The sequence below is a fragment of the Apostichopus japonicus genome, chromosome 23, assembly GCF_037975245.1.
Source record: "Apostichopus japonicus isolate 1M-3 chromosome 23, ASM3797524v1, whole genome shotgun sequence".
NCBI classification, from domain to species: Eukaryota; Metazoa; Echinodermata; class Holothuroidea; order Aspidochirotida; family Stichopodidae; genus Apostichopus; species Apostichopus japonicus.
The window spans coordinates 6,624,525-6,648,870 of NC_092583.1; the positions used below are offsets into that span (position 1 = coordinate 6,624,525).

The following is a 24,346-nucleotide window of genomic DNA, read 5'->3' on the forward strand; positions in this document are numbered from 1 at the left end:
AACTTACCAGATTACATCGTTAGAGGTTGAACTGTCACAGATTGAACTTTAAAATGATCTAAACATAAATGTCTTACAGTCGGTCGATGGCATTTTGGCTAGTCAGCTCCGTGCATATTAAATCAAGATGTAGTTAATTCTTCATTTATCTTATGATCCTGCACACTGATTTGTTAGCATAGCCAGTAGGATATTTCGTATTCTTGAACTTTCACAACATAGAAAGTTGTGTTATGATCTTTGCAATATAACACTTCAATTCAAAACTATATATGTTTAAAATTGAACAATCGATAAACGCCAATTTATTTCAGGAAATAAAGTTAAAACTGCCGTTATCTCGGCATTTACACCAGTCATCAACTTTGCAAACATCCTGATTCCTAGCTTGAAATACTGTGACATATTGAAACTCATTGCAAACACGTTCAGCGGTGTAATAATAAATAAATGGGAGATATGGGATGTTGTTCACCAATCTTATGGCAGAAAATCACTGGCCTACTGAAGCCATAGAACGGCTAACCATGTAAATCACTGAAAAGTAAGTGGGTTGGATCATTGTATCATATGTTGTATTGTTCCTAAGTCCGTCCCACATACGGTAGTTGTTCAATATAGTTATAATTTTATAAGGCCATGCATGCTTTATGTACGAAGTCGATGTACACTGATAGTTTTCACATTTGAGAATTATTGCACGTATGGAGAAAGTGGTGACCGGAAGGGGATATACAAGTTTGGGTTATGATTAAAATACTTTAGTGCAACTAATAAAGCATCATTGTTCAACACCCAACGTACTCCTTACATACATGATAAAAGTGAAAGGGAGAATGAAAGGAAAATATTTGCCAAAAATAAACATTAAGTGACCTGTTCTGGAAGGAGTTCTGGTATATATTCATTTGCCCTTGTCGTTTACCTCCATTGCATTAACATAAAGTCTGTTCCAAGTATCTCTTTCGAGATCCGGCTTTAGGAATCACAAATGATTTTCGAGTTGGTTAGCATCACGTTTGATCTCTAGAGTAAGGCAAAATATGTCACCAAAAACAGGACTAGTATTGTTCGATACAGGTGACAAACGCCAACAGTGGAATTACGACCTTCCTTACCGGTTTCGAACCTCTGGACATACAATCAGCGTCCATAGCCTAATGGTTTTCACTGTTCTTGCTTTTCCAACTCATTACGATTTTCATTTATATATATATATATATTGTAGTGGGTTGGAAAATCCAGTGAGAAAACTTCCAGCCTTCACCGGGATTCGAACCCAGGCCTCCTGCTTTATATGCGAACACCCTAACCACTAGGACGCTGATTGTACGGCCAGATGGAAATGAACGACTAAGGCAAATGAATATATATATAATTGAAAATGTAGTGAGTTGGATAATCCAGAACAGACGAAAGTCATTAATACATGCCAAGCCAAGGGTGTAAAAGAGTGTTTCCTCCCTTCACTTACAGATCATATGTCAACACGTTATATATAGCCTACAGCCTAAGTCCAAATCACATTTTATTGTGGTATACGTACGGCCTTCCCTTTCGGCGTTCCTTGTATTCTGTGAGACTTTATATATCCCACAATTGCAGTTTGTACAGTTTGTTTGTCGTTGCTAAGCTTATGCAGAACTTCACAAACGATATTAATATTATATTTTTGAAATATAAAAATGTGAATCCATTGCTTGATTTTAAGGTGAGGCTTTTCTTGACTCGCAGCAACCACACTTGTGCTTCCTTCTTTTAATTTTCATCGCTTTTCCCTTACACCACATTTTTACAAGAATATATTGGCTGCACGATATCTGTGCGTAGCCTTTGCTAGCCTAACCTTTTAACACGTAGACTGAGTGGGACCTACAGTAGTCATAAAGTCTAGGCCTCAAACTAAGAATCACATGGTATACTTGGGCGAAAGTATTTGTAGGCGCTATTTAACAGATGGCCAGATATGATTGTAAGTTACGTAAGCACTAGGCTTAAATCGGTAGGCTGCAAACCTTTCTCAGCACACTGCTAGCACTCTGCAGAAGCTTATTTTTTTTGCAGTTGCTGTGGGAAAACATTTATTAGATAGGCCTAACCTAGGATAGGCCTTGGCTATTTATGCTACATTGCTAGGCAGTAGACTACAGTAACCAGCAGAATAACGGTACTCAGGCCTAGGTAACGCAAAATGTAGCTGTCAGTCTATTTTTGGGTCAATTCACAGAAAATCAGGAATAAACATAGCCTACTTATCCTTACCACCAAACAAAGTAAGTGGTATAGCTATAGGCAGGGCTTAAATTTAACAGTCATCCGAGACGACCAAAAATCATATCAGACAACCTGAAACCCTGCTTAGGTTGTCCGATGGATGACTAGCTTATTTGCCGTAGCCTAAGTGTCTTTAAAATGAAAATCTGCTCTCCAAAAATTACTTAGCTTGTTGGTATTGCCCTCCATTCATTTATAGAAACAAGGTAGGAAATAAATCACATTTTGGTATGTTCCGTAATGAGGGGAACATCCTACACTTTAGTTGTAAGTGCGTACTGTACAAATGTACAGTACCATATACTTCGTACACTGCAGAGTACGGACCACTGATCTCAGTGGCACAGACCCTAGTGAGTAGTGGCTGGTACCATGCTTGTTTTCTACCTCTCGGCTGCCCGCATGTATTACAAGCTAGCTGGAGTACAATGTGTATGCAGTACTTTAGTGTGCATGTGGGCATACCGCATGCTCATTTATGTTGCTGCAATGTATGTGCTGTATACCCTGGGCTTACCCTCTGTCTATGGAAATGATCGAAAGTGATTACAGAAATCATTTTTCACTACCAGAGAATTCCTGCAACACAACATGGTTAATCATGAACAGTGTTATACACCACGTAATTGTCTATAACCCTATACTAAAGTTCTAGCCAAGATTTGTCGATTTCTGTAAGACTAGTCACTGAGAGTAAGACTTCAGCCTCAGGCTGATAGACTAGGCCTGCATAGCCTAACGTTACCGTACTCACCCACAAGGACAAATTGATAAGTTTTAGTATTACTTACGTACGGCTCTGGGGCAGGGGGTGCCATTTTAAAAGTCCAAGTGCTTCATTTGGAACAACCAAAAACCTTCAGACAACCATATTTGAAGGCAAGTTTGTCCAAAGGGCAACCTTAAAATTTTCTTAAAATGAGCCCTGTTAGGCATTGGCCTGTACCACTTCCTGTAATTTTGATCAGATTTTATCCAGAGGAAAACCAAAAACAAATTGATCAAAGATTTTTTGAGGTACAAGAAGTTGCAAAAGCTGCTGACTAAAACATTTCACAAAATATTCAATGTCACATGTAAACTGACACTAATTTTTTTTAGACTGAAATAATGTATGGAACTTCAAATTCAAACACCATTGATCAATATTGGACAAAATGACTGGAAATAGGTGATATATTGTGATTCAATCAGACAATAACTGTTCCAGTGGCAGTAATGCAACGTCTTTATATAAATAACCTTTCTAAGTTGCAGTCTTCAGAACTCTGCAGCTAGAACTGAGACTGGTATTACTTGTAGAAATAATCCAGATTCTCTCTCTAATCTATACTCTCTACACTGGCTGCCAGTCAAGTATAGAATCCTTTTTAAGATATCTGTATTGGTCCACAATTGTTTGTCCGGGAACTCCCCCGTGTACCTGAGTAAATGCATTGTTCGCTATGCCCCTACTCGACTACTACGCTCTAACGCTGCTAACTTGCTTCGTATCCCTAGGTGTAAAACTGAAATGGGTTAAAGGCACTTTGAATATTGCGGCCCCTATATTTGGAACTCGCTTCCCTTAGACACTTGTGGTATCACATATCTAGCTAATTTTAAATCTAGCCTAAAGACTGTCTATTTTAACTTAGCTTTTGTTGAGTACTTGTAATGTCTTTGTACAGTGCAGTTGAGGTTTTTTTATTACTGGCACTTTATAAGTTGTCTACTATACTATAATTTATCACTGTTAGAATACCATGAATTTTGTGCGGTAATTTGTATCTGCACATTTTGTTACACACCCTGTGATTTCATCATCAAAAGTTAATTGTAAAAAATTTCAGTTCCAAAGATAAAAATACTTTTATGGCTAGGACAAAATCTAACTCTTTATTCCTGGGCAATACAAAGTATTCCAAAGAAATCGCAGCAATGAACTTTGCCACTAATTTGTTGTGTTACTCTGCCCTTGTCATTCTTAGTGAGTTCATTCTAAATCAGTCTTTTACTGGTAACAAGATAACTTTCAGATATATATCACAAACCATGCTTAAAATTCTGGCTAAGCACAGGATTAATTCCAATCGGCATTGAGCATCAGCAATTTTTTTGTCAATTTTTGATTTGTTATACACATCCTGCAAATAGTAGTGTAGTCCTGGGTCCTATGGGGCCTTACAGGTTTGCCAGGCCTCCGGAACTGGTACTACAAATGCTGTGATTAATTCATACTGCTCCTAATGTTAAACTTAAGGTCAAGGACACAGGTTTTCTGGGATCATGGGAAACAACACCAATAATAATTATTTAAGCATTGAGGATGTTGTAGACCAGCTTTCTGCCAAGGTTAGGCATCGTTGGTAGTTTTCGTAATTACGTTTATAGATAAATGGTACAATTTTATTTTATAAATTTTCATTTTCTCTGACTTTGCCTACTGAAATATAATCCAACTTTCCTCTTGTTTTGCTTCCCTCTGAAGGAAGTTCTCAACTAAGGAAAAATTGCAAGGATGATGGAAATTGGGACTACTTGCCAGATAAGACACGAAATCATACTAATATAATTGAGGCATACTTTAATAGTATCATTGATGAATTTGATTGTGTTTCCCGACTATACACAGCAATATTATGTGTACATTGTAACCAAATGTAAGCATATAGTTGACCTTCAAAGCATTTCTGGCATTAAAATGTTATAGTGAACAGAGTTGGGACCTTCCATGCTGTAATGTTAAGAGGTTGAAAAACAATGGAGCAGATGTTACTTTGGATTCAACAGTGATCTATAGGCTGAATAAGGGCCTATTTAATCCTTGGCTCCTGGACCCTAAAGTTAATTGTTGGCCCACTGTGGGGATGGAGAAGAGGAGGGGTGCATAAATCAATCATTCTCACCTTTGACTTGCATATATTGCAGATTTCAAGTCTGTGCAGTAGTGAAAAGGTTGTTAGTGTGTGAATTTTTTTCGTGATTGCACTGTCATACTACTGCCGTGAAAGAATTCATAGCCTGGGAATTAAATGCTTTCACCCAGTGATGCAGAAAATTTACATTGAAGATTCTCCTGTAGTTTATATACCTGTTTGATGACCTTGGATGCTAAGCTGATTAGAAATTGACCAGATTACTGCAGTTACCGTTCCCTACGAAGGACATTTTATCAAGATAAAAATAGACAATCTTGTGCTCGATCTGTACTTGTATATTCATGAACATCATCAAGTGGCAATTTATGCAAAAATTTACGGCAGGCACAAAGTAGGGTATTGCTGTTTCTGCGATAAGATCATGAACACTACTGAACATTATATTGTATAAAATGAATGCTAAACTTCTCTGTAGAACAGATACTATACAGTATAGATACTGTACTGTTCAATTACATATGTTGAAAAGTAATTGATACAGTAATTACATGGTTTTGAAGTAGACCATTTGACCAAAACATGTGTCAATCTCACTTAAAGTTTAGTTTTAATAAATAATTTAGTTTAGTTAAATAGTAATTATCAAGGGTTAAGCCAAAAGTTGTGCATTTGAAACCTATCTTTGTGTTGATTGTGGATGAACACTGACTTATTCCAGGCATTCTCTTAACAATGAGTGTAAAAGATTACAAGGCAGGAGTGTAATTGTTACACCCGTTCCTACTCCTGCCAGTTAAGGTCACCTTCTGATGTACGAGAATGTGTACTTCAGCCTTTGACACTTTTTCATTGCTGAGAGAGGTGAAGGCCCCTCATTCATCCTCACTGCAGTGTAACCATGATGAATGAAGTTGTTTCCAAACCTTTGAAAGGACAGATCCAAACCCCAGGTCACAGTTTGCAAACCAGAACTAGTAAATCCAATACTCTTGTCTACAACACTGCAAAGTGCAGATTAGGAATAGGTCAAGAGAATCTGGTGCCTGGTGAGGATTTGAACCTGGAACTTAATGATTGTGTTGTGGACACCATAACTGCTACACCACACCTTCTCCTATGCAAGGATGACTTTATGCCGAAGTTCAGCGTTTGGTATGTCATAGACCTCAGAAAAAAAGACAATTTGAGTTTTAATATTGTTTCTAAAGCAAATCTAGTTTCACAGATGGCAAAATTTTTACCAATTGCTCATCCCAATCATGATGCTTGCACCTCTAGTTTTCTTCTCCTCAGTTGGCTGAACATATAACAAAACTGAAATACTCTCTCTTACATCCAAGATTTGGGTAATATTAGGCTAACAAAATGCTACCACTGCCTCCCCCAAAGGGGCTTTGAAATACTGTACATACACAGTGAAACTAAATTCCGCTCTTGGAATGTATTTCTGTGTTTAAGTTAAAATAGCTACAAGAGAAATGTCTGAAAGCAAAGCAGCTTTAGGTCTTGTAATACCTACAGAAATTAAATTCCTCTTTCAGTGTTTTTGTGCTTAACAGTTGCTAAGGGAGAACAAGAGATATCTCATAATCCTATAATTTCTGGGGCTCTTCCCCCTAGAGTCCTAGACCCCCATCAGGGCTTTGAAATAAATTCCAGAGAAATGTGTCATTCATCTTTCATGTATTATTGTGATCCAAACATATTCCTCTTGCACCCTCACTCTGCCCAGGTGTCGTGCACTTTATGCACATGCATTTTTGCACTTGTAAAATATCTGCCCCAACCTGTTTGCTTGCCTCCCACTTCCCCTACCCTACCCTTCCCTCCCCCCCTTCACAACTCTGGACCTTCTGGTGCTACCTCTGGCTATGTCTTAGACTAAATTGTTCAGTCATTTTAATTGATGAAGCTCAGCTACTTGTTATTTCTCAAACTAGCAAAAATAAAATATAGCCTAAACTGATAGCAGTGTTTTTTAATGGTTCTCCAACATGTCAAAGCTAATGTGTGCAAAAGTCATCAATTCACTACAGTCCGGAATGATTTAGAAATGATACAAACATTAGCTTACAGCAGATTAATGCTATTACATAAACACATGTATTCTATAATGAATTGATTGTTATTGGAATATCCTAGAATGGTTGGTTGGTTCTTTGACTTTTCTTCATTCATTTTATTTTCTTGTAGCAGCAGCACAAATGTAATATAAATAGTTGAATGAGAAAAAGTCAGATTGTTATGAGAAGGATGTCTGCTAAAAGCATTTCATGAGCATGGAAAGTCTCCTAGTGGAGAGAATTCAAGGGCAAATAGTGATGGAAAGTAGAGGGAATTTGAGGGAAAATAGTGGTGGAATAAATGAACTGTCTAACTTAGCATTAGTTAGACAATACCTGTACAGCAATCAGTATATTTGTCAGTTAATTTTTAACAAGTGTTATCTTTTCAAAGCAATGGCACACAGTAGATGAATACAAACATTACTAAACAGATGTGAAGTTTTTCCCCTTTTGTGTGTGCAGTACATTGACTTGTCCCACAAACAATGAATTTGTAAATTAACTTGCATGTAATTACTATTTTGACAAATTTGAGTGATCGCAGAGATGCAGTATGGTACATCCTCTTCTGCTTACAGTAGACTGCTTGTTTAGTATCTTTAAAGCAATTTGGTGAACAGTCCTGTTTTATTAATAAAATATACTTCTTCATACCATCTTTTTAAGCCTATATTGACTTCTGTAAACAATAATGGCTGCATGTTAGATTACTATTTGAGTTAGCAAATAGTCTGCATTAGCCGAGAATGGTAATCTCTCTGCATAAGTAAGTATCAGTGATCACATTTCTTTGAAGTACTGTATATTGGAATACTAATTATTACATTCCATCAAACTTCCACTTCACATTTCATACAGTAAGTGACAGATTTGCACTGATTTTAATTGGATTGAAGTAGAATGTGAAGTAGAATGTGATGTTGAATTTAATATTTCAACATGTAGAATGAGATGTTGAGTGCTTGGAACAGGGGTTTAATACTGTCATACTAAATATAAATTTACCATTTGAATTCCTGAACCACTTTTAGACTTACCTCATGCTCTGTGAAAAAATACAAATAACTATATATGTATGTATAATTCAAATTGTAGTTATTTGGAAAATCCAGAACAGTGGAAACGAACACGGGCCTACCCTCATTTCATTAACATAAAGTACGTTCAGAGTCTGGCTTTCGAGATCCGGCTTTTAAAAGAATCACAACTGATTTCGAGTTGGTTAGCATCATGTTTGATCTCTAGAGTAAGGCAAAATATGTCACCAACACAGAACCAGTATTGGTGACAAATGCCTACGGTGGAATTACGACCTTCCTTACCGGTTTCGAAGCTCTGGACATACAATCCGCATATAAAGCGGGAGGCCCGGATTCGAACCCCGGTGGAGGCTGGAAGTTTTTTCACTATTATTGATTTTCCAACTCATTACGATTTCAATTACATTTATATATATATATACATATATATATCTATATATATATATATATATATATATATATATAATTGAAATTGTAGTGGGTATTCAGTGGGTATGTGTAAAGAGCGTGGTGGACAATTGGCGAAGGCATCAGACTCTTGATCCCAGGATTACTGGTTCGATTCCTGCCTATAGTTCATTACGTTGTGTCTTTGGGCAAGATGCTTTATCTCAATTGTCTCTCTCCACCCAGTGGTTAAATGGGTACCTGTGAGGTAACTTGTCATTGGGCGCAGTATGTAACTGCAGCCGTCTGGAGGGATTGTCTCTGGAACAAGTTATCATTGACCAGGGGTAATATAACTTCTGTAAAGCGCTTTGAGACCTATTGATGGTATAAAACACTATATAATATATAGATACATTGAATCCAAAATGGTTTAGGTGAAACCTTCACTGGAGATAATGCTCAACCAAAGGAAGCACTTAATAAATCAAAACTATGAAGTAAACTTTAGAAGTACATTTATTATTACAAACTTGTTCAGACAATTTGCATATTGGCAACATTATGCCAACCATATATTGTTTCATTTTTCATTCGCGCAGTGCATTTCCAACATTTTCACATGCACAAATTTTGTGTTATGGTATGATAGTCTTGATCATTGTACAGTTTGAGACTGACGAGTGTGCTTGGACTTGTCCATCTATACAAAAAATAATTGTATTAATAAATGTGCTTCTAAAGTTTACGTATAATATATTGTTTGGTTTCATTTCCTGTGCATGTGGAATCTATTAATCTAATACAAGAAGTAACCTCAAGTAAGCCAAGGATATGGGTGGCTTTGTTATGGTTATATATTATGAAGATAAAGAGGCATGTCCCTGTGCCAGTGCAAACTATGTCCAGTAAAATGCCTGAAATGATTTTCAAATAGATAACATTCAGCTGTATACTTGTGCTGTATACTAGTGAAATATACGGAGCAATATATACTGACTTTCTCAAAAAAAATTTCACTGTGGCAAGGTTGTCTCTAAAGCTTTACAATAAACATGACCTTCATAAAGCTGCCTCTCAACTGATAAAGATAGATTTAAAGTAGCAGTAAGGCTTTACTACTGAAGTCAGAGCACTTGCTAATCTTTTTGGGCCCCATGATAGTTTGATATGGCCTTGTGATTATAGCTTGTAAGAAATGTACCATTATGTTAAAGGTACTGTAACTTGAAAAAGTATGCAAAGTGGTTATTTTGCATCACAAATATTACAAGACATGGATGCATTTGCCACTTACATGTCACATACATCAAGCTATATCTTAATAGTAATCACCTTGCAGGGATTATGCTACCATGTCTGTCAAGAAGCTTTTGAAGTGACTGCGCTATTAAAGTTAAGTATCAGTTTACAGGTGATCTTGTCAATAAGAGAGGCCCTCAGATGATTTGTCATTGACTTAAAGAATATTTAACCAATACCAAAAGAAAGGATTAAAGGAAAGAAATGAATAAAAAACAAGATAAAAAAAGAGGGAGAAGACAAAATGGGAATGTAATATTTCTTAGAAAGTGCTTGGCATATTGTGAAAGAAATTTTTCTCAGAGAAAGTAATCGATTTCCTGAATATTTTACTTGTATCGTTGGATTTAATTCTCAGTGCCTGTTACTTGTAAACATTTGTGGATTTATCTGCAAACCTTTCACCAACAACATTTGCTGTTTTATTATCACTGTACATACTGTAGTTAAATTCAGTCTGTTAGTTTATCTTTTATGTAAACTGAATTAATTCTTTATGAAGCTCTGCAAGCTTGGATGATTGCATTTATTCCATTCAACTAATGATGTTGTCTGCTATTTAATTAGCTAATAGTACTGAAACATGAGGCTCTTTCTAAGAGAGGATTTTATTGGGGTTGCTCCATGGAGATAAAGTATCCATGGATTTAGCTTTTTGTTTAAATGTGACACAGATCTGGTACATGGTGAAAATAAACCACATCAACAGGTTTTTGCTTAATCTGGATATAAAGCAACTTTACAGCTTGTTTAAAATGAGTGAAAGATCAACGTGCACATGTCACTCTTATTGTGAACAGAAACTTGTTGAATAAAATCTGGTTTAGTTGGAAAATGATGTTTTGAAAAAGAAATCTTAATGTTTCCTGTTGTGAGCAAGACAATTTGAAAGTTTTGTTTAAAATTACAAATTTTCCACATGCTTGATCACCCGTTGCTGTATTTCTCTGTTTTCAGTGATTGAAAATTGCTAATCACATAAGATTGTTGTGGCAAACATGAAAATTCACCCTTTTCTTTCTAATACCTTCAAGCAACAATATTGCTCAACTTTATTTTGATGACATGTCCCTGCTTTTAAAATAATGGGGCACATAAAGATATTTTATATTTGATTTTGCAAAGATTTATTTTGAAAATTAATATATATATTTCAAAATCATAAGCATAATATACTTTAAGCCCACATAAACATAACAAATTGAAGCTTTTGTGGTGGTCTATATTCATTCAGTTTATCCCTGTAGTGGGATGGTAACAATTCTGTATGTCAAATAATGAAAAGTATATATAACAGTTTCTTCACCGTACATTTCTAATTTCTAATCGCTTGTTTCCAGGAATACTGATGAACTCTGACAGGCTATATCTCAGACGTTACCTTTGAATCCTCCCCTCCCCTCCCCTCCCCTCCCCTCCCCTCCCCTCCCCTCCCCTCCCCTCCCCTCCCCTCCCCTCCCCTCCCCTCCCCTCCCCTCCCCTCCCCTCCCCTCCCCTCCCCTCCCCTCCCCTCCCCTCCCCTCCCCTCCCCTCCCCTCCCCTCCCCTCCTCCCCCTGCCCACCCATTCCCACCCCCTCAACATTTCATACATAGAAGCTACTGAGACAGTATTGTGAAATACACCTCAGTTAGACACCTCAAGAATACAAATTCTAATCTCTTAAATGAATCCAAAAATTTGCTCAGAAAAAGTAATCTTTTTTCGTGCAAAACTTTTGCTTGTCGATGAGAAATCGCTTAATTGCGAAAGAGAGAGAATGACAAGTGAAGTGTTGGACTATTTTAATGTCCTTAAGATGTTAAATTGGTCTGTGACCTTGCAAACCATTGCAATAACCTGTCATTTGGGCATTAACTTGTCAATTCTGACAACATCGACTGTTGAATTAACTGTCATATTTGAGAATTGTTACTTGTAAGATATATTTGATTCATCTAATTGAGATGAGTAGATGAATTAAGAGATCTGTCTCCAGGCAGAAAATGCTGTTAATGTTGGCATTGTTAACATTGCTTTAGAGAAAGTAGTCTCCATTGATCTGTTTTTTTCTATACTCTGTACTACATACAGTATAATTGTCGCATTGTTGAGCCTGCAAATGAATTCTACAGTACAGTATGTTTTTCAGTCTCTCTCTAATTGTGTCTGTTGTAATTCTCTACAGTTGCTTGTGTGTGGTCTAGCAATGTTTGTCTACTTCTAGACAAGTAATACTCTTCTGTTGTTCTCTTATGAAATTCAACTTTTTTAGTAAGCTGTATGTATAAATATTGGAGGGTCTGACAATTTGATCTGCTAGGCCTAAAACATCAGTCCCTCTAACTTTTCATATTTACCTACACAGGTTTTTGTTGTAGATAAACAATTTGCTCTCTCATTTTTGAGTGAGATTAAATTAAGGGTAGGCAGTACTTTCATCTGACATTACTGATACTGCTGTTCAGGTGAACCGCTAGTCAGTTTGAAGTAAATTCCTACAAATAAATATGATTTTATGTGAAATAGTGTATCTAGGCTGGATCAATAGACATTGCAGAGTTTCAAATATATATATTGGTAATGACACAAAGCTTAACACTAGCAATCAATTAACCTATAAAAACATCACCAGAGATTCACTGTTCTGCATTGGCAGTCTGGAAGCTGACAAAAATGAAATAAGACTTCTGGATGGTTGTATATTTCAATATATTGCTATTAAAGATAGAACTTTGTGAATTTTATTCTGGAACCTATACTAGAATATGTAGCAAAGAATTGATTGTAATTAGAACACGTTTCCCCTCTTGTGAAGTAGTACTAGTGTTTCTTTTTGTATAAAGCAGGTCTAATGTACAAAGTATTTTCAGAGTTCTTATTTGTACTTTATGAAAGTTTTCCATTTCGCTACATAAATGATCTGAAATTTACTGAATCTTTAACATACAGTGTTCTGTATAGTTTGTTTACTTGCACTGCAAATCTCTTGTTTCTTTACAGATCTTGTCAAATATGGAAAACAATGGAAGAACACCAACACAGCTTGCTATCATAAGTTGAGGCTCTGTAAGGTGAAACTGGCAGTCAAATCCTGAGAGGTTGTCAAGATGAGTAATTTTAATGTGACAACTCCAAATGCTGCTTCAGGCTCTGCCATCTCCCTGGGTGGAGAATGGACTGGTCGAGACCAAATGGAAGCTAACAAATACAAGAGCACTATATTTCAGCAGATGAGACTTAGACAGAAGGGAAAACAAAGGAAATCAAAGAATTATGATAATGGCCGCCCAAAGTGAGACATTTTTCATTAACATTTTTGGTTGCCCATGCCAAAGGCAGGTATTGTAACCTATGCATTCAAGTCTGTGTGTATGTGTGTGTGTGTGTGTGGATGTTCCGTGTGTCTGTGTTACTCCTGTAGCTTGTAATAGCTAAATATAATGAGAGAACAGATTGCTGTCTTACTTGACACACAGTTGCTCCATAGTGAGTAAATAAACCCTACCATTGTGGGTGTGGTCAAAGGTCTTTTAGGGTCGACAGAGGACAAAGTCTGTAAACCATGGAAACATGTTAACTCCAAAAAAACATGGACAAGCTTCTAATGTTATATATTGATCTGCTGCAGGGAGTAGGGCAGACTGTAGCTAAAGAGGCAGGTCAAAGGTCATTTAGGTTCAGCAGAGATCAAAATCTGTAAACCATGCAAATGCAGTATGATAACTCCAAAATCCTTGGACAAGCTTGTAATGTAATACAACATTGTAATCTACAACAGAGAGTAGGAACAGACTAGAGCTATAGAAGGTCAAAGGTCATTTAGGTTTAGCAGAGATCAAAATCTGTAAACCATGCAAATACAGTATGATAATTCCAAAAATGAATGGACAAGCCATAGGAACTCAATTTTCATGAATAACAAAACTTTAATCTCAACATCTACAGTATTTTTTCAGCATGTGCCTCAATTAAAATCTCTTTTGTGAGTTTACAGTCATTATAAACCTTGAGCTACTGTATACTTTATGAAGAATTAGGGGCAATTAGAGTTCACCTCCATAGAGATTTATTTTGCATAAGCACAGGGCAGTAAGTATCTTATAATGAGGTTTTCTCCCCGGCTTACGCTGAACATTAAAGTAATCTATGGTAATTTATAAGTTTCTTTAAAAACAGCATTGCTTTTTATAATCAGCTCATGTTTTTAATGGTGATATCCCACAGTACTACTGTACTTGTTGGTTGTATGAGTGAGCAAAGAAAACAGCCCATTAGGATCTTCCTCCTGCACTAGAAACTAGTAACGATGGTAGCATCATGTCTCCATTCAGGAGAGTCATTTCACAAGAATCATTTTTTTAATATGCTAGCCAATGTTTGGAATGAAAAAATCTCATGCTTAGCAGTGGTGTTAATCTTTAATGATAAACAAGTTGTAATATTGTTCATTAACTGTAAACATTACAGTTGTGTGTTTTGTCCTGCAAGTATGTATAATCTACATACAGTAGTTTTACTCAGAGTGAGTTTGCAAACAAATTGGGTTTTTTGAATTAGAATTTGTTAGTGATCAGCTGGTATTGACTGCTCACTATCCTGGTAAAGAAGTGTCATGATGTTATTTCAGTGACATTTTTCTGTGTCTACACATTAAACCAACCTAACTATGATAAAACAATTAAGGGGTGAGGGGGCAAGGGGGTGGGCAAGGGGTTGGGGCAAGGGGGTGGGCAAGGGGGTGGGCAAAGGGGTGGCTAATGGGGAGAGTCAGACCTGTAGGTGCTTGCATCCTGTAACCTCTTGGAAGCATGTGAAGAATGCATACTGTTGATTTTGCGGCATTAGTGCTTGCAACAGTTCAAGTTACATGCCTTGTAAATGGGGACAAAACAATTTTACCTTACTTTTACCAAATTTCCTCCTGCATGGGAGAACATCCTTTTCCAAAAACAAAATCTCTAAAATTAATTGATATGCTTACAGCAAAGCCTACTTGTTACTTGTTATTTTGGGCAAATACTGTAACTTTAGGCAGTTGATAATCCACAATATATGAATGCATCTTATATGAGATACATTGTGTGTTTCATATTTTTTGCATTCTCGCTTCTCTGCGGGTTCATACAGAGCAGTACAATATATGTACAAAGTACACATTACTATGAAACTGCCATTAAGGCCAAGGATAATTCATCATATATCAATTGACAAACAGGTTGTCCAGATCACTGGAGCATCTCCATGGCAACATTCCTAACAAGAATGTCATTGTGAGCATACAATCTTGATCCTTCTATGCCTGTAATCAAACCACCAGTATATATATCTTGATCACGTCATGTATGTATTCACATGGATAATTTGATCACGTCATGTATGTATTCACATGGACAATTTGATTACATTCTCATTGTAAGCTCACAATCCCAGTCAGGGGTTTAGTGTATGTTTTTCATCACTTCCACTTGGCATCTTGGATATTGATAAGCAATGTCTAAATTAGTAACAAACAGCAAGATGAAATAACAGTTTGTGATAGAGTAATTGTTGAACATGACAGGTGTATGGTACTGTTGCTGCATGTTATGTAGAACTTCCTGTTGTTTGAACTCATGTCACAGGTCAACACCAGAGACATCACAACTCTACTCTGAAGGTGAATCAATGTCACGCACCCCTCCACCTAAGAGTGCACCACCAGGATCTAAACCAAGGTGTGACAGGCACTACGAAGTAGAAAGGAAGGCAGGAAGAAAAGTCCTGGAGCCACACCTGAAAATTAAGAGATCTCCTAGAGTAAAGCCTGATGATATTCATGAAGTAAGAGTGACCTCATTTTAAGTTGATTATTAAAGTATTAAATTAAAGTTTTTAAACCTAAAGGCCCTGAGTGTAAATTACACTTGGTGGTGTTTGACCATGTGGAGCAATTAGATACAAATATGAAATAACTCCACATGAATGTGTTCTTGTTCTGGGTCAGCACTAAAACAATCAACTTTATAAACTGGTCTGGTTTGGTAATGTCACATCAGCTTATAGCTCCCTTGTTTCTTGTATTTATGGAACTTACACTTGGTTGTGTTTGTCCATGTGGAACAATTATACAAATATGAAATAACTCCACATGAATGTGTTCTTGTTTTGGTTCAGGGTTTGGTTTGGTAAATGTCACATCAGCTTCTAGACCCATTGATTCTTGTATTTATGGAACTTTTGTTTATTGGAAATATTTATTTAATAAATGGCCAAAAATAAAAGGCAACTACAAAAGTAAATGATAGAATCGCTTTATATGTTTAAAAATTTTTTGCAGCAAAGTAAATTTGTGAAACATTTTAACTCAAACTATAATTTGATGGACAAGGTTTATATCAAACAAGACACTTGTAAGTGAGCTCTTCAGAAGAAACTTACTGTACCCTACATGAAAGCATTTACAGCTTGAAAGTAGGGCAGAATACCTTTCCATAACAGAGCTGCTCAAGTCACCAGATGCTGGTCTTTTGGTGCCCCATTGTTGGATGGCAAAATCGACATTAGTGAAAGAGTTGTTACGATGTAGAAATGGTAATTTAATGATGACTGCATAAAACCCGAGAAGAGAAACTGACCTTCATCAAGACCTTCAATCTTGTCATCATGTACATTACACACACTTTGAATTTGAAGAATAATAATAACTTGACCTGCACTCAAAAAAATTATATTTAATTTAAGTGTAAATTTGGTTACCACAAATGCTGAAAAAGTTAAAAGTTTTATCCTGAATAATTATGAATTTCTCATATGCTGTCTGACGTAAGGAGAGCACCTGGATTACTGTGAGAACAAAAGAGTGTTATGTGTGAAGGACAGCAGATGACCAGAAAAATAGCAGAATTGTTTAATAATGCTAGTAATGTTAGAAAGAAATCCCATACATACTGTACTTAATACAGCTATACTGTCAATACAGCTATGTCTGTTTGATAAACTACACTACTGTACTTGAAGCAATATCTTAGCATATGCTCAACATACATATATCAGTATCTTTTTAGTTTTGTGGAAAATGTGGAAATGTTTTTCTTATTGATTAGCAGTATCAAAATAATTCTGCTTTTGTAAATTCTACTCTGCACCTGCCAAGCTCATTTATACTGTAGGTTCTAAGATTGCAACTTCCTGTCAAATCGATCAACAATTTTGCAGGTTTGGCCATAGCACTTTGACATTTGGTATATATGCCTAGAGGTCATTTAGGACAGTAAGAATATGTTAGAAAGTGCATTGAGTCACAACTAGCGAGCATACAGGTTGTCTTGCACTCATTACAGCACTTAAGTTGTCAACAGAACCTATAGAGCAACAAGCGACCCAATAAAATTGTCCATCTGTACTTGGAAGTAGTAGTAAATCCTTGGTATATGGATAAAAGTTATCAAACATTTCCCCAGCTACTTATCAGGATTAATTTCTATAGAAAGCCTTTCACATCAAGAAAATATCTTGCAGTTGAGGGAAAACCAACAAGACAACAGTGTATATTACATTACAAGCAACTTTGCTCTTTGTATCATATATCTAGCTAAAACTAACATTCAATATATACAGTATTAATCTCAATACATCTGTATGGAAATGTTGTATTCAGGATTTGGAAATAAACTGATATGAATTTATACCATTCCTTCATCTTAACTTTCTTCTCTCCATGTATGCACTCCAATTTGCTTGTCTTGACATTATGGCTTTTCAAAATTTGATGACATTTTTTAATATTACAGTACAGTATGTCCTGGTATGTTTACATTCCAAATTACTCAATTTGACAGAATTTCTGGTAGTGGACTTGAACACCAAGTTACTATAAAGTACCAAAGTCTATTATACTGTATAGTTCATATTTATTTACTGCGTAACAGTTAAAATGGACGTAATTTGAACAAATAAGCTGGTTTCAATGCCAGATAGTACTAAACGACCAAAAGCACACAGCTTTAAAAATTACAGTAAGCTGGATGATTGATACAATTAAGCTGTAGGTGACATACTGTACTGTACTGTATCGTTATGCGGTTAGTGCACGTACACTGTAGCATGTAAATAATTAACCTTGTATCCAACTCCTGTCTTTACAACTACACAGAGAGCATCACAGATTAAATTCATTGTACCATTAGAGACACATTTTGCTAATGAAGCTATCGCAACATTGATTGCTAAAGGAATTCACAGATCCTTTCTGACTATAACCTCTCTTTTCAAATTATTGTAGACTGAAAAATTGCTGATATCTTCTGTAAGATTCTGCTGAGCTCTTAATTAAATGTAATTGTGGTCAGTACTAGATCTCATTATAGATACTACGGTATTTTAATGAAAGCCTAAGCTTTACTGTATATTGTACACTGAGAAATATCTTCAAATTTTCTAATTTGGCTGCGAGTACTCACGGTTTGCATTTACTCCTGTAAGCTCACCTTGGCCTTGGTTTTCAGTGCCTATAGATTCTTGAGAGGAGGATTATATGCATAGAATTCAGTGGGTACTTTAGCTAATCCAAGTTAAGGGTTTTATCTTTAGTATTGTGTTATATCATACATTATTGTCTTAAAAATCTCAGATTCATTCAGAGAATGTCGTTGCCATAGCATCAGGAATTAAATGGATTGTTGAGTATTTATGTATACACATCTGAAGTGATCAGAAAGTTCACTTGGATCAATGGAAAGGTGTTTCATTCACTATTGTACGCAATAGTTACACAGATCAATGGATAACACCCACACATTGCAGTACAACACTTTGAAAGAGAGATGTTGTTAAAGAGCTTGAACAAGAAATAATCAACTTTTAATGCCTGTCTCTCTCTCTCTCTTACAGGTGATTCGGGAGTATCCTCTTGGGTCGGGGATGACCATGACAAAGAGTAAGAGCAAGGTAGCGGTCAAGATAAATACAGGGCTTCCACTGGACCCGCCACCCGCCCCCAGAATAGAACGAGTTGAAGAGTAAGTTGAGCATTATCAGACAAACTTATTAAATGAAGAAAGCTGTTTGGAAGACCATACAAAATTAATAAAATGAAACTGACCACAATTACCCCTCTCATTCATCTCCGTTCCATTTTCCCCTCCCACTTTAACAAATGGCAGCAATATCCCAACAGCAATAAAATATATGACTAGAATCCAATCAGCCCTTCATACAGGTTAGAAATGATGTTATATGGTGCAAGAAAACCATGTCATGGCTAGTGAACTGTACTTAACTTTATAATGACCAGATCATATCATTTTAAATACTTAAAACTTGTACAAAAATTTCACCTGTATGTCATTTAGAATTAAGGTGGTATTATATCATAATTTACATTTAGAAGCAATTTACTTGATAGTGAACACACTTTAAATCTTTGTATCTGATTAAAAAGCAAATGGATTCAAACCACAGTTTTGACTGTGATTATAGTGTTTGTTGATCTTTGGGCAATTAATGTATACACTATTCTAATTTGTAAAAGATGCAAGTCGTAAATGTTTATCTTATTTAATCCAGATTCCTGCAATTTCCTTTAGAGGCTTATCTTGCATGATCAGACTAAAATAATTTGTGATCAATGTAGATTTATACCATGTGTAAAAGCAAAGACAACTCCAAAACTGTAGTTAACAACACACTTAAAGGTTTTTTCAAATTGAATATCTAAAAAACAAATTAGTTTTGACAGAATTGGCATGCATTATGGTAATTTTCTTTTAGAAAGTTAACTTGATTAATTCAGTAGCCCCTTTGAATGTATATTGAAGCATAGTTTGAAAGTAAAATTCAGACGGTTGGAATACAGATCGTTGCTATTAATATCAATAGCTATGTAAAGTTATTGAGGAAAAGACAAATTATCCAGCTTTAGATGCGAGAGCTACATCAACATGTTTCTGTTCTCAGGGTCATAGCCTGGGGGTGGGGTGGGGGGGGGGCATCTGCCTCCCCTGAGATTTTCAATTCCTAAATGAAAGTAGGCCTACGATAGTGTGAATGCCTGGACAGTATGCACTGTTTCAGTTAGTTTCAGCAAAATGTTCATATCATTTCTTCTGATTTCATTAGTCAGTAGTGTGCAACGTCAAGATTCTAGACAAGTATCGTTACTATCGTAGGGATGGTGTTAAAAAAATACAGGTTTAAAGTATTTTAACTGCTCATCACGTATATATGCACAATCACAGATGTAGTGACCGTGCGTTTGTTTAGGTGTTTCAAGTTTTTTTTAAATAACAATAAACTTAGAGAGCTCCTAAGATTTAGATTTGTATGAACAGTGTAGCATTCTAACATGAAAGCGTTGCTGCTGTATACTGATTACAGGTGATGTTGCCCCGACAACACAATACACAGTAAACACCTGAAGTCAATGTTCTTTAGGTTTTAAGCTCTTTAGTCTCGTAACTAATGCACACCAATGGTGTGTAACAGTGATACAACAGCTGAACCATCGACCAAAAACAATCGTTGATGAGATTCTCAAAGGCTACACCCCTGTAGTACTAACTTCGATATTGACAGTTCAGCATCCAATTCCAAAGTATCAGTTAATCATCATTTCACAAATTTGAGGATCTTTAAGAAGAGCTACAATATTTGCATCTAGACATTGGCTCATGTTATAATTTTGATACTGAAATCGCATAACAATTTTCACCTAAAAAGCCATTCTAGCAACAATAACATTATAAAGAAACTCTAGGGAGTAAACTGGTTCCTGTAGAGCAAGTGGGTCACTGATAATGATCTTGTTGACAGTTTTGTGTTTATAAACCTTCATTGCAGAATTCAGTGCAGAATTTTCGAAGAGTTAGTTCCCAAGTAGCAGTTCCTTGATTTAGCATTCTGCAAAACATTAGAATATACTTGAATAAGTAATAAACTATTTGAAGCTTGCTCTGCATATACTGTCAAGGCAAGTAACCACTAAGAGGGTCTACACCCTGGTTTGTAAAAGGAAACATCTTTCATGTGATATTAAGCCAGCGGGTAATATTATAATCAGTATTACATTTAAACTCACCGCAATGAAACGTACATAATATCATGTGTTGTAAATATTCCCCTTGATTCATTTAACTAGTCACGTACTGTATAATTATGAATTTTGCTTTGTATTGCGTTTCACTACAGTCTGTCCGTCATTATGTCAGTTTGTCTACTGTATAATTATAGCTTCAAATATATGAAGATTTCACTTTCTGAATTGTCTGGTAAATTCTCCTATCTTAATATTTTTCTAAGCAGGCAGCTTCCAGCTGATGATGGCCATGAGAGGTAAGGTCCTTGAAATTCTTTCCAATCACTTAATATAATTAAAATTATCTCGAGGCACCTGAAAACTGGTTACCAAATGTATCAAATTTTCACAGGGGACACGATGTGATGAACGAGTATTTATATAATTTACAGTACTAGTCGTATTCATTTGTGAGTTTCTGAAAGTGTGTATGTATGCATAGCTCTGCAATACATGCAAACGTGCTTGCATACATAATATTAAATAGAAATTAGTAAAAAATCAAAAATATTAGTTTTGATATGAAGTAGATCAAACATACTATCAGTGAAGGTCATATTTCAGTCTTTGTTCATTTTCAATATATTTTGACTATTTTAGTCTATATAATATATCAAATGACTGAAAATGGTGAGTTGATGTTAACGTGGGATACTACTGTATGTACGGGACTAATAGCCACAGCATTGTTAACACATTGTATCTCAAATCAAGCCATTTTCCTAAGCTTCATATTATCAAGGTTAATAAGGTTGTAAAGACAATTTTCTTGATAACTTTGTAACAGATTGTAGATATATCTCATTATAAACCACAACAGGATTATAGGGAAATGTGGTGGCTTTTAAGTTGATGGCTTTAAAAAGATGCTGGAAAATGCCCAGTCTCTTTAGGTTAAAACCACATCCGCATAATATTTTGTATCATAGCGAATGTGTGAAGTTTTCAAATTTTGTGGTATTTTCCGAATGGATAGCGCAACAGTTGTGTGAATGATGTCATCGCAGCAGCTCAGCTGGAAATGTTTCTTTTTGTCTTTATCTATTTCTACAAAAAAAGTTACATTTTGGTGATATTCTAAATACAGAGATTCTTGACAGCTACATGTAGGCAAACATTCCAGATGTTTCAGTTTTCTTGGATAATTAAATCAACAAGAAGATTATAAAAGGAATGTAGAGCTTTTGAAGAACAATTTTGCTGCATCTAGTGATCAACTCCAGACAAGAATAAATTAGGGTTTACCCAGCCAAAAAAAGTTTCATTCAATCAACCTTTATCTTGAGTGAGGGACAAGATACAGTATTGAGACTTAGTTTGCAACTATCACTGCAGAATATTTTTCTTTTCCACAAAAGTTTCACATTTTCTGCCACCAGAATATCCCTTAAGTTTGCCCTTTTTGAGTTTTGTGTTCTGAAGATCTGATTTCATTATACCTTGATGGATACTTTTCCACAAATTAAAAATGTCATCTTCTCAAAGAGTGATTGTTAATACCAATCTGTGACATAACAAGCTTTCTTGCTTTTCATGAACTCAAATAAGTGGCACAGTTTATGATGTTATAATTGGCCCTACTAAATTGACTTGGAAAATTAATTTCTGGTCAGTGTTATGTAAGAGTCATAAAAGTATTGAAAAAGTGTTTGGTGGTTAAAATTGCACAATAGATGGTAAGTGTTTAGTTTTTATTTATTGGTATTACTGATCTGGACTGTGGCTTAGCAGATGTCTAACAAATTTGTTGCTTTGATATATGCCAGCTAACACAGGAAACATCCACTGAATCATATAAATATGTAGAAATCTCACTGTACTGTTAGTAAGGTAGTATCCTTTACTTCACCTGATGTTACTAACATTGATCTCATTCATATGCTAATTTTCTTCACCATGTCATACTCACACCGTACTTTCTTGCCTCTCCAACACATCTGATGTGTTCCATATGACAACCTCTTTCTTTTAAATTACACGTCACCATCTAAGTAAATTCAATATTAAGAGCAAACTGTCATTTAATGTATGAAATTTTTTAAATTGCTGAAAAGCCTAGTGATTTTAAGTGGAATCTAGCCATTGGTATCAAAGTTCTGGTATTCTGTATTACGTTCTTAGAATATCTTAATTTTCAATGTCATTATTCACATAGAGAACACCAGAATATATATGGAGTTACTAACTTAGAATATTAAATTTGTTCCTCCCGAACCTTTGTCCTGTACATACTCCAATCTACCTAGCTTACAACCGTTGGTAACATGTTTTGACTAGCGTAAACATTAAACCAGATTATTTCAGCAGATCATCACCCATTGATGATTCTAATTAGTTTTAGAGTACTTCAAGACTCACCTACTGCCTGCAATCTTCTCGTCCGTATCTATACTCAATCCTGATAAGGCCTGTTCCTTGAAAGCTTATAAGTCAGTTTTGTCAGGTTAGAGCTCTATAAGATAAATAACGGGTATGTTTGTCTTCTGTTTTGCTATCATTTGCCAGTCTTTGTATCTTGCTTGATAAGCTGTCATGATCTGATATTTATTCAAGTTGTTGTCTGCTTCAGAGAATCTTAATCTAATGCTGCAATCTGTGAGATTTAAAGAGATATATAAAAGACATCATAAACTGAGCATATTCATCATTGTGTTTGCAGCTCTGCATCTGTGAAGCTGAATATATTAACTCTGTTTGTTTGAAATGAATGTTTCCAGCAATATTGAAACATGAAATATGGATTACATAGCTAGGTATAACTGAGACATAAATAGACATATTGCAAGGCGGTGGGGGGGGGGGGCAAGGTGGGGGAAGAGGTTAGTCATCAGCTTGAATCAAAATGAATTCAGCTCTCCTCTCTCCTGCAGTGGTTGCCTCAGATTTCCCTGGACAAAATCACAAAGTGACTTTAAGTTTTCTTTCTCAAGTTAGAAGTTAATAGGAAATTATTTGAACAAAATATTGTCAACTAAATGAACCATACTTTATCCATACTTCATCCATCACGGTATCTTATGCAAACAGACTTAGAAACTCTTTGCTAAACACTTCTTACATATTTTAGAAGCCGTAAATAGTGGATGTGGTTTTGTAAAGAAGTACGAGTAGGTTCATCTTGAATGGTCAGTTAGTACTGAAGTTATAATTGTAGAATACTACTTCCATCTAAATCATGCTTGAAGCTTAATCATTACCTTAATTAGTTTTCATGTTAAACGTCTCATCTTTTCTTCATTTGCCTCCTAGCTGAAACTCTCTGTAGTATTCACCAATCACATCATCAATACTCACTACTGGATCATATCAGTCAACTTTCCTCAAGGAATCCTTTTAACTGCCCTAGCTCTCAGACCATTATTCTCATCACAAAAAATAAATATAT

At 35.8% G+C, this 24,346-nt stretch overlaps 1 protein-coding gene across 4 annotated transcripts in view; it reads left to right on the forward strand.

Moving 5' to 3' along the window:
* The first annotated feature begins 1,561 nt into the window (after positions 1–1,561).
* The window catches only part of LOC139964863 (uncharacterized), a 47,113-nt gene continuing 24,328 nt past the window's right edge, over positions 1,562–24,346 (forward strand). For 2 of the 4 annotated variants that reach the window (XM_071966914.1, XM_071966916.1), the window contains exons 1-5: positions 1,562–1,711; positions 12,912–13,203; positions 15,533–15,731; positions 18,780–18,907; positions 21,186–21,218. In XM_071966914.1, coding sequence (XP_071823015.1) covers positions 13,019–13,203; positions 15,533–15,731; positions 18,780–18,907; positions 21,186–21,218 — 545 coding nt within the window. In that variant the 5' untranslated portion in view covers positions 1,562–1,711; positions 12,912–13,018. The remainder of the gene's footprint in view (positions 1,712–12,911; positions 13,204–15,532; positions 15,732–18,779; positions 18,908–21,185; positions 21,219–24,346) is intronic. The other 2 variants (XM_071966915.1, XM_071966917.1) reach the window with 1 other exon arrangement.